Source organism: Brachycentrus maculatus, unplaced genomic scaffold (genome assembly GCF_059751285.1).
Source record: "Brachycentrus maculatus isolate JH-2025_06_01 unplaced genomic scaffold, ASM5975128v1 h1tg000036l, whole genome shotgun sequence".
Taxonomy (NCBI): Eukaryota; Metazoa; Arthropoda; class Insecta; order Trichoptera; family Brachycentridae; genus Brachycentrus; species Brachycentrus maculatus.
The window spans coordinates 615,660-628,477 of record NW_028280790.1 but is presented as its reverse complement, the minus strand read 5'-3'; the positions used below and the strand labels follow the sequence as shown (position 1 = coordinate 628,477).

Sequence of the window (12,818 nt, the reverse complement as noted above, 5' to 3'; positions counted from 1 at the left end):
CTATAATTTCACTTGAGACATTTATGGTGGGATTAGAGAAGTTTTTTATTAAGCAGAAACTCTTTCATTTGTATTTGTGATCCGAATCCTGGATTATATTCACATACATGAAAAACGCTAGAAAATATCCTTTTAATTTGTTTATGTTAGCTTATAGTTTGACCAGTTAATTTATTTACAACATTTTGAGTATGTCCAAATACTTGTTCGCAAATCTGGATAATCTCCAATTATGAGTTATTTTATTTAACATTATTTTTGACAGATGTTGTGAATAAAATTAACGCCTATTATTTGATTTTCCATTAAGTTCAAATAGACAAGGACAATCGAATTTTAAAATAAAGAACCATTGAAATAACGACTTATTTAAAAGAGGCCGTTACTTAATTTGCTTTTAGACTAGGTCATCTGAATCTACGCCAATCAATGCGCAAATTCGATAGAGTTTTGCGTATTTCTAGTTCTTGATATGTTTTACAATTCGGCATTAAAAACTAAAGCTGGAATGAAATAAAAACCGAGTAAAAGTAGCGAATATCATCCCAATCGGGTAATCGAAAAAGTAACATTTTCAACTCTAGTTCTAAGTTCAGAAACTGGGCAAAAACGCGTTATCAGCGCCTGCGCTAGACATTTTGCCGCAACGAAGGGCTTTTTTACCTTATTTTTAAACCCCTTTCCTTTTAATATTAATTGAAATAATTATGACCAAATCTAATAGAGAATATTATTTGTTGATTTAGCTATTAACTTTGTGAAACGACATCGCTCACTCCTTTCAACAACGTCATATATAAAAAAACTTGTTTTTTCAGGAGATCGTTTTTAAAGTTTGAGAATATAATAAAACGTATTAAAAATAATTATCAAGCCACTTATTGAACTTTTTACTGTGCAGCAGATCTTTTTAGGAAAACCTGAAGGTTTTTTATCCACTTGAAAAATATTTAGTATATTTAAAAAAATTATCAAACAATACCTTTTCTTCAAAATGCAAAAACAACACTTTCGGCCCTGTAGCGGGTAAATATTAAGTTTAAAATATGCCGCTTTTGCTGGGATATAGCACATTTTCTGGGCATTCCGAAAACTTGCACAACTAAAAATTGACGATTTTTTTTATATATGACGTTGTTGAAAGGAGTGAGCGACACGTCAATTATTAAAAATTAAACACTAGTATTATACCACTAATTGAGTTTTACTTCCCAAGACTAGTTTCGAAAACTACGGATGTTTTCATCGAAAGGCGATCACCGATACCTGAATATTTTTTTGCTCGTTAGTTTTTATGATCACCTGTCGATAAAAACGTCTGTAGTTTTCAAAACTAATCGTGTGAAATGAATCTCAATTAGTGGTCTAATACAAGTGATCAACTTCTAATATGGGAAATAAACTATAAAAAATAAGCAATATCTCTCTCGTCTCGCCTTAGGATTTTCGTTTATTCAGTGAAGGGGAAATATTTCGAGGTGCTTGCAATTAGATTTCTCTAGTAATTTACTAATTTGGGTAATTAGGTATCTAAATATCTTCCAATAATGACAGTGGTCTGACCTTCTGAATACCTCAAGGTCTGTTTCAACGCACTGACCACTACACATCGGGACAAAGTCGCAAATGATTACACACCAACAGGGCAACCTAGAGCCATGATGAGCTCATATGAATGAGATGAAACATGAAACAATTACATAGATGAAACAAACAAAAAACAGTCAAAAGAATGTCATCGGCCGGAAGAAGGTTACCACGAAAAGAGTTTACTCATAAAATTAACTATTACTACTACTGCCATCACGCCGTTTCCATGCAGAGGTAAACGAAGAGGATGGAACGCCACTCTCGTCTATCCTGACATACACTTAGCTTTTTCTATACTCATACGTCTAGTCATATATGCCTTCCGGTTACGTACGCTTTGGATACGACCAGATTTTAGGTTCTGATTGATTTGGTCGTACCAAGTTTTTCTTGGCCGTCGTCATATTGTAAACCAGACGATCGCCATGGATCTTCCTCGAAAGACATCTAGAGGAAGACCAACAAAATCATGGATGCTACACAAAGTAATATGATTCGAAGGCATGACCTAGGTAACGTTGTATGTGGTAGAAGGACCTTCAACCTGAGAACGAAGAGAGCTGACCCTAACAGTCTACAAAGACGATAAGTTGGGATGGAGCAGGGAAGAAAATTGCTGAATATGCTGTCGTAGTTATTTTCTCGTCATCCATTCACTATACATGTCCATATTACTTCAGAGAAACATTCTTAAACTTTTCTTAAATTTTCCCCAACTCAACTGCGCATTCCTCCTTTTTAATATCTTCATTTTCAATTTTGTCATGGATGTATTTTTCTTCACATTCATCTAAGGGATCGTTATTCAACGGCGTTCAATCTGTTTCCATCCTTCTTTTACTAATTTCATGTTTCGCTCCTATACATCAGTGTTGGCACTGATTGGTTAGGTGAACATGGACAAATGTTTATTTGTTATTGCTGTATTCATAGCTTCAAATTTAGACGTTTTAAAATATTTCATGTTACTGTATAAGTAAATGGCAATATGTATTAATTTACATTTTGTTCCAAAGGTTTAAATTATTTGGTAGAGTAACTTAACCCTATTAATAGGGCTTTTTCAATTCAAAATATGATGTATAAGTATATATATAGAAACAGTCCTGTTCCCTTATGTTGTGTCGTTTAAGGCAGTATTCGTTAAGTCGCAACTTATTTTTTTCCAAATCCAGGTAACATTTTACGTAATTGATTTTTTTCTTAAACACCGTTTTTTGAATTAAAAAAAAACTTTTTCGAAATAATTTTATGGTTTTGAAAAAAAAACGAGTTATTGACAGGTAAGAAGTTAATAGGAGAAAATATTAAAAAATATTTTTTCTGTTTGTATTCTAACAAAAAAAAATAATTGTCCTTCTCCGTAGTGTAATGGTCAGCATGCTCGCCTACTGTTCTGGAGGTCCCGGGTTCGATTCCCAGGGGGGTTTAATAAATATAAGTGATTTTTTCACTTTAATATTTATTAAATATTACACTGGACTGGTACCTGAAGTGGAGGGCTGATCACATTTCCTTCATGTGTAATCGATCGAGATAACACTGCGTTTATATGAAGCAGTGCCCTATGCACCATTGGGGTGCGGTAAGGGATTTATTATTATTCTAAAAAAAATAATCTTCAATATTCATTCTTTAAAAAAAATCGGGTGTGAAGAGACATGTGACCTCTCTGGTGGTCGGCTGTTGATTGAATTCCGTGTTTGAGACTAAGACCTTAATGTCGAACCTGCGTAAGCGGGTTAGTGTTTGTTGACATTCTTGCCCTGAGAACTCATGGATGGAATTTGTACTGCGGTTTGTTACTATGCACAATTTTTTCTATGTGGTTTTATTTACTCCATTGTTATTATTTCGTAAAACTACAATATTTTTCTGTCACTTAATAATAATCAAGCCACTACAACCAACACGTAGACAGAAGTTTAAAAATAATATAGTATTTAAAATTAAACATAAAAAACCTGTCTAAAACTTTTTCCTTTAAATAAACAACAAAGAATTGCGTCATAAAAATTCTAAAATATATTCCGTCAATTCTATATTACGACTGACGTTAATGTTGATCGCTTAGAGCCCCAAACTCCCAATTCTTTATAAAAAAGGGTACCCAATGTTTTGGTTTCTAAGCTAGTGATTTTTTAACATAATTTAGCTTTGGTACTACAGGTAAACCTCGTTTTACGTTGGGCTTCCATTCCGAGAGAGATTGGCGTAAAATAAATACAAATATAATGGACGACATAAGGTTTGGTTACGTGTCAAAATTTAATGAAAAATCTAACATGTTTATTTATTACATATCATATATATATATATATATATATATATATATATATATATATATATATATATATATATATATATATATATATATATATATATATATATATATATATATATATATGTATATATATATATATATATATATATATATATATATATATATGTATATATATATATATATATATATATATATATATATATATATATATATATATATATATATATATATATATATATGTATATATATATATATATATATATATATATATATATATATATATATATATGTATATATATATATATATATATATATATATATATATATATATATATATATATATATATATATATATATATATATATATATGTATGTATATATATATATATATATATATATATATATATATATATATATATGTATGTATATATATATATATATATATATATATATATATATATATATATATAATAAAATGTAAATGTATTAAGTAATTGTATTAACAAATTAAGTTTAAACTCGTTTACAAAATAAATAATATCTTGATATAATTAGAGAATTAAAAAAAAATACTTATTCACCAGTTCACCGAAATCATATTCTCACATTTTTTTGAACATTTGATTTAATTTGCTTTGATTGTTGTTCCCTTTCTTGCATAGGGGGAAACGACACTTGTGACGCTTCTTTTGAGCTTGATAATGTCTTCGTGTTATGTACCTCTTGTACATTTGCACCTTGTATAAATCTAGGCAGAATATACTATTGGCTGTCACTTGGTCCCAATTTTTTATTCCTTTTAAACCAACCCTCGTAATTGTGATTCGGCGCAAATCGAACCGACGCAAAACGACAATTACCTGTACATTGTAGATTGTTTTCCAATGACTTAACAAATTGTCTTATCGGAAAACATGATTTATCGGTTATTTAAAAAATAATGACGCTCCTCGCCCCTTTTTTATATGATAGAACAGCGGAATATTGAATTTTATTTACATATTGTTGATTTAGTTTATATACCTATTTGAAATAGTGTACATGTAGTATTAACCTACAATTTTTTTTATTTATTTGATTTATGTTAATACATATTTTGTACAATTTTTGATTTTTGTTTAGTGAACCATACACGTCTAACCCTGTACTGGCTAGTACACTTGCGGTGGTGCGAGGACATACTACACCCATGGACATCATCAGAGTTGAAACTAAAACACAGGTAACACAAAATTATAATAATTTACCAATATACTTAACTAGTTTTTGTCACTCACGGCCTTTCGATTGGGAACTGTCGATGTAATCAACAACCAGTCTATATAATATAAAACTTATCATTATAGATAATGCACAACAATAACGTCGATATATTGACCTGCGATGGGTGTATATTTATAAAATCATTGTTATCTATATCGTATTTTATTGTTCCAGTATTATCTCTTTAGTTATGAGATTATATTATTCAATCCCATCCACATTCCTATAGAGGCATGATAACCTACAAATAATGTTTTATTTAAAACAAATTCTTGCATTTTTGAGATTAAAAACCATTTTATATCCTGTTTTTTTTACATACCTGTGATTCACAACACTCGGATACCTATTTTTATAACACTCTTCTTATCATTCATCGTTCACTTTGTGTAAAACCACTTTAATAAACACTAATTCGTGACTACCTTTTTTTATTATATGAATTTGAAACAAATTTTAAACACTCTACTTCTTGATTTGTTAGCGAGAGAGAGAACGAATACTACTGATCGTAAGTCGATAAAATAATCGACTTGTTAGTTTATCTTTTATGACCGTGTAGATATATGTTGTAATTGTAAATATGCTAAATCCTGTGTTAATTTTGATTCAATTACTTTAGTGTAACAAAAAGTTAAATTTGTATGTAATTACAATAACCATTTAATTTTAGGGATTAATTTTTACCGTATATTCGTCAAAAACTATAATCGGCTTAGTTGTATTTTATTAAGCTATCAGATATTATAAATTTTTACTTATAATAACCTACTTACTTGTTATTCTTTAGCTTATCAAATAAATATCAATAGGTACTTTTTATCAGTATATTATTACAATTATCACGTGGTAACGTATATTAGCGATACTTTTGGGTCTTATTTTGAACTTTGGATTAAATACTTTTATAGGAAGACTTTATGGTTAAAAAGGGGGATTGTATTTTCCTAGATATTTCTTTTACCATCAATTATGTATTTATCTACGAATGATCTATTATTAGATCCGAAAAAAATAGATTACTTTGAATCGCATTTGATGAATTTACTAGTATTAAAAAATGTATTGTTACATCCAAAAAGTTGAAAAAAATATTAGATAACCTTGAATCGTATTTGATGAATTTTCTAGTATTAAAAATAACATGAATTTGATTTGAACTTTTTTGAATTACAAAAGAAAGAAAAGGATTTTATAATAATTCCGTTTCTGACTTTTTAAAAGGATTATCCCGTTACGCTATTTTAGAGGCTAAAAGTAGTATAGTAGGGATAGTGAAGTAAAATATACAAAAAATACAACCGAAACTGCCTGGCCAATTGAAAATAAAAAATTATGAATTCATTTTGCAATTAGCGGGAATCGAAACCGCGTCGCTTGTTTCTTAGTCGAGCGTCTACCCAACTATGCAACGGCGCTTGTCTTGAACAATAAATGTCTCAGTAAATATCGAATGATTTGTGTATAAGATTATATTTCAGTTTGAAATAATCGCTTTGAAAAAGCGAGTTTTATGTCCCTTTTCCAAGTGTCAAGTTAAGCCAATGTGCCAATCAATCACTGACACAAATCGTCGATTGTCGAAGTCCGAAGGTTTTTATCAAACGTATTTGTATAGGCTGTTTTTATAACAATAAATTAGATGCAGAAAAAAGCACGCAATCACTAGTATTTATTTATAATGAAAAAAACTGTCTGTGCATTATTACATTTAAATATCATCTTCAAACGAGAATTACACTTAATTGTATATTTTTTTACTGTTGTATAGGGTGTTTTTTTTAAGAGGTATACAAATTAAATTTTTCCCGAATGATGGTGGCACCAGTTTGGCAAACTGGGAACATTTTTTCTAAAGACTGTCAATTTGACAGTTGATTTGTAGCCTTTGTCGAGACGCCCTTACATCCACTAATAGTCACTGTTTGGTGTGGTTTATGGGCGGGCAAAAAAATATGTGCCAATGAATCTGGCACATATTTTTTTAAAGACGATGCCGGCCAGAATATTACGGTCAATGAAGAATGCTACGGAACCATGATTACTCACTTCTTCGTCCCTCAGTTGAATGGCATTGATGTGACAGAGCTGTGGTTTCAACAAGATGGTGCAACATGCCACACAGCGGGTGCCACCATCATTTTGTTACGGGAAATTTGAATTTGTATACCTCTAAAAAAAACAGCCTATGTGAAATTCTCGTTTGAAAATGATATTTCAATGTAATACAGACTATTTTATTATCTAAATAAAATCTTTACCAGAAATTGCGTTTGTTTTTCTGCATCTACTCGTTATAAAAAAATATCCGACGTCATTTTCTTTACATTCCAATTACTGATATTGTATCGTCATTGTTGTTTTTGTATTCGTAAACCATTATATTGTTTATCTTGAGTTCTCGATTAAACTCTGCATGTAGGAAGTACTTGCGTTGTTAAATTACAAGTTACAATACATGTGAACTGTTTGAAAAACCTTCATAGATAATGAATAATGACATAATTATCTAGGATTCTTCGTTCGCGACTGTACTTATATCGGGATTCTATTGCAGTCCCTTATATGTAGTTATTCTATAAAAAAAACATAATTTAACTATGGTACTAACTAACCATCACGGCGCTTCCCCGCAGGGGTAGGCAGAGAGAATAGAACGCCACACCACTGTGTCTTTGCAAACATTCTTCGCTTCTTCCATATTCATGCATCTCCTCATAATTTAAATATATTATATAATATACAGAAAGGAGAGTGAATGGTGCAATTAAATCAGTTATAGTAAATAAAAACCTATCAGCGAAAACTAAACTGGCAGTACACAACGGAGTCCTGGTTCCACAAAAAAATATCCAACTAACTAACCATCTTTTTCGCCTCTTTCACATTCATGCGTCTCCTCATAAATATCCACCGATTATTTCGACTACTGACCTGACCGCTATCAAGTATTTGACATACCTGATCACGCCAAGTTTTTCTCGGTCTTCCTCTGCTCCTTTTTCCAACTACATTCGCTTCATATTTCAATTTTAATTCAATTTGTTTTACCGTTCTTTCCTCGCTCATTCGTTCCACGTGTCCAATCCATCTCAACACACATTTCTTAATTTTATAAAATATCAAGTAATGTAAACTTACAAATCGGATTTAAAACAATTCTGTGAACGTAGAATGCATGTACACATCTTTAAATTACGAGTCTATATTTTCAATGTATAATTGAAATTGAATGGTATCACAATTGTACACTTAATGAAGTACTCAGTCATCAACAGAACATCACCTTTGTGAGCATTGTTAGCTATCAGTATGTTTCTTCATCTATTTCAAAGGTTATCTAGAATCCAGATCATCATAAAATAATATTTAAATTGACTTTATATGACGCTGCGATTTCAAGTAAACACTGATACTCATACTGATATCACCCGTTTAGTTGTTATAAAAATATCGATGAATGATCAACGAATTATTTATTGACTAATATATTCGAAAGAATACAGTTTAAAGCATGGGTGGCCAACAGGTGCCGTAGCTAGATTTCAGAGTCACTTGGACGTTAGGTAATTTAAAAAAAAATCCTACCTTACCTACCGGGCCATTAAACAAAATATATTTTTTTATACAAAGCAAACGATAAATTTATAGTTTTTTAAGAAGATGTAACAAAAATGAGAAGCAAACATATTTATTAAAGTTAAGGCAATACGAAAAAAATTATAAAAAAATGTGTGATGCTCCGCAGGCCACAAGCAGACAGCTAAAATAGTAAAATGAAAAAAATATTTTCTGGCGTTTCTCATGTATGTGATTATAATCCAGGATTCGGACCTCACATACAAATGAAAGAGTTGGACCATAGACATCAACAAATAGAGCCGCCAATAATTTAGCAATGCTACCAATATTAAAATGAGTCCATCATTTCTGTCATGTCATTCATTACCAACTTACGAAAACAACGTATTTACGAAGGCGAATTTTCCAAAAGAAAATGATGAATGACAATATTAATTTTATCGGCTGTTATAAACACAAAACGAGTCTAATGCAATATTTTATAGGTTGAGATTGTTAAATTAGGTATTTGTCCCGGCTGACAATGATCCATTGGAAAATATAAAATTAAAAACGTGCCTATTCGAGTTCCTGTTTCGAGTCGGCACTATGCATATTATGCTTTAAATGCAGCAAGTGACCTTCTGAATAAACAATGAACTGCTTTTCTGTTTTGCAACTTATCTTGAATCAAACTTGTGCAATGGTACGCAAGTACTAACTTGTAATATTAAAATATTAATCTCCTTCACATCTCTTGACCTGACCAAATCGTTAAACTGCGAAAAAATTCTGTCTATTTATTTTTAATACACTATTCATTCAATTTATGTATATTTTTAATCTCACCTATGTTGTCCGCCTCCATGGTGTAATGGTCAGCACGCTGGGCTACCGTTCTGGAGGTCCCGGGTTTGATTCCCAGAGCAAAGGGTCAAATAAATATAAGTGATTTTTACTCTTTAATATTTATTTAATATTACCCTGGACTGGTACCTAAAGCGGAGGGCTGATCACCTTTCCTTCGTGTGTTGACAATCAAGATAACACTGCGTTTATATGATGCAGTGCCCTATGCACCATCGCTTGCGGATAAGGGTTTAAAAAAGTTTAATTGGAGTAATCTATATATGTATGCTTGACAAATTTCTCAGCTGAAGGCGCCACAAATCTGTCAGCCAACTTCCAAATCTATCAAATAACTACTAACATATGAAACGAATCCAACAACATTGCATATATATACATCTTTCAAAAATAATTTGAATTTGTATGTTCAATATTGGGTAGAATGGTGAACGTTACTTAAGTGTATAAAGTGATCACTTAAGCCAGCCAAATGAAAGTTCGTTAGCTCTGGGATGTTTAAACTTCCATATAATTTAAAATAATTTATTTACAAAAACGATAGTTCCTTCATATCAAGTTGAGACACCTATAATAATTTATTTTTATCTATGTTAAACAAACCTGCAGATAACCGGCTCTTGTTGGATTAAAATACGAGTAATTAGTAGTCTTCCGGTTATACCTGATGACTAATTCGTTTGTGTTTTTTCCTGTTTTGTTATGTTTAGAGTATGTGGTTATATTCTATGTATATTAAGAAATAACTTAATAGGAGAGTAAAAACCTGATTTTAAACCAGACAAATGAAGAAAAATCTTCAAATACTATATTATGAGCGCTTGTGCACTACACGGAATTTTACCGTCCGGCAGTACGGTTTTTTTTTTTAAATAAAAGCGACTACGACAGTTTAGCGTGATCGAATTTACGCGCACCGTGATCACGAACCGATCCGAAGAAAGACGGCCAAAAGCACAAGCCAATCCGTTTTATCATGCTAACCGGACTGCCGGACAGTTAAGTTCCGTGTAGTACACAAGCGCCCTATGGAGTAAATTACTGAATATATCGCTGGTTAAATGCCAAAGGGCCACAACGCAATTTTTTAAACTCTTTATTCCAAAAATGGTATCTAAATCGTCAACATTTTCATATTCGAAAGACACCCATGATTTTAGCGCGTTAGAAATGGACATTTTGACGATTTAGATACCATTTTTGGAATAAAGAATTTATTTTTTTTGCGTTGCGGCCCTTTGGCATTTCACCAGCGATATGCGGAAATAACGTTTTATTTGTAACATATTTGAAAATATATATTTTTGAGGACTAAATAGACCATGTTAAATTTTATGGAATGTTCGTTAAAAATAACCGTCGGAGATTTTTATATTGAAAACTTATCGAATAGAGTAAATTTCCTTCTTCCTGTTTATTTAACAAGGAAAATGTCCTTCAATTTGACAACACACACGAATTGAATGATTTGAGATAACATACCTGTGACGTGTCTTCATTTTTGTTTGGTACTTTTGGTATTTTTTATTTGATTGGCTGTTGAAAAACCATACTTAATCTTTTCATAAGCGCAAATAAATTACGCCGTAGTGCTCGTCAGGCCAAGTATTTAAATAAAATAATGGTGTCTTATTTTTTTGTTATGTTTATTAAACTAGTTTACTTACCAAATATTATATCCCGCATAGATTGTTAGAGTTTTATTATTGCAGTTCAATCAGTTTCAAATTTTTATTGTCAGACAGGGTTGTCACACTGCGTCACACACGGATGTTTTTATTGCTTCCGAGATCTCGTCTCTGGCACCCAACGGGTTAAATTATTTTATTTAGAGATGACACAAGATCACGGGACTTAATCGTTGTACACTTTTCTCCTTCAATATCAGACAAAAGAGTATTAAAAACACTTTTTTCCTATTGCAAATTTGTACGTCAGTGTTATGCAAATAATCGAAGTGGGCAAGTGTTTGATATTGACTCAAGAATCGCCAATTTTTAAGTTCAATAATGACATCCGCGAAAAGTAATGTGCCATAAAAGAAAAAAAAAACAAATCGACAAGTCGATACCTGCTTGTTGCAATTTGATTAGCGTGGTGAGGGTCCAAAAGTTCCCAGCCTGAAATAAAAATGTATTTTTTTTTTATTTGACATTTTACAGAATGTTGTTGCTTTAAATTAACAATTTAATATCCATAAGGCTTGTTTGAAGATGTTTCACTAAAACGGCCCAAAACCATTTACTTAACTCATTTATAATCGTTTTTCCTGCTGTGGTTCACATTTTATTTTTGAAAATAAATACTTATCACTGTTGACCATTTTTTTTACTAAAATTTGTCTTGAGTTTTCGCAAGTCACGATAAATGTCGAGATTACAAGTATCGCTACATTAACGGGTACATTGTTATACAAAATTACAATAATTAATTGAGCTCTCCTAAATATGATTAATTTTTTAGTAGAAAACAAAATTTCATTAGTGGATTCGGTAGTCACTTTATGGTAATCTATCCATATATGTGTTAGTGATATAATATAACATAATATATGTGTTATTGATTGTCCTGACGAAGAGACGGGTACGTCTCGAAACCGGTAGACGTAAAAATCTCGGTGAGTGGTTATATACTAATTTTATTAACATTTTTGAAAAAAAAAAAAAAAGTCATCTATCCATCTATCCATTTTTGATTTACGTTTAAAAATGACGCGGAATGCATCGAAACACGTGTCACAAAAGATTTTTAAAATAGTGGTAATTACCAAGTAAAGCATAAATTAAAAATGAATATAAAATTGTTGTAATACTCCCCCGTTACATTTATTTTACGTCATTTAAATTATAATATAATAATCATTTTGGATAATTTAAATAGCGACATTTTCGTAAAACCTCAAGAGCGCTTTTACACCAATCAATTGAAACTCTTTAAAATCGGAGAGACCTTTTTCTTGGTTTTATGACCTTTGCCTTTGTGGAGGGTGATTCGTAATGAAAGCGTAACTTTTCGACAAAGGTCAAGTACTACATTATGGCAATATTTTATTATTAATACCATCCTAACCCCATCAGGCTGAAAATTTTTGGAACTTACAATGTTTGTACATATTTCATAGCGCCTCGCGCATTGGACTTTACTATTCATGTTGAGCATATAACCAGAAGCCTAATAACTCTACTATGCAAAGTGCAAAACAAATTGAAACGGAGCTACTAAAATACAAAATATGACTAAAAATATATATAGG

General features: G+C 31.2%; 1 protein-coding gene across 1 annotated transcript in view; it reads left to right on the top strand.

Moving 5' to 3' along the window:
- Sk2 (Sphingosine kinase 2) overlaps positions 1–12,818 on the top strand; it is a 38,245-nt gene that overhangs the window by 5,165 nt on the left and 20,262 nt on the right. Inside the window, exon 2 of the mRNA XM_088275003.1 lies at positions 4,997–5,096. Within this exon, the coding sequence (XP_088131129.1) occupies positions 4,997–5,096 (100 nt within the window). The remainder of the gene's footprint in view (positions 1–4,996; positions 5,097–12,818) is intronic.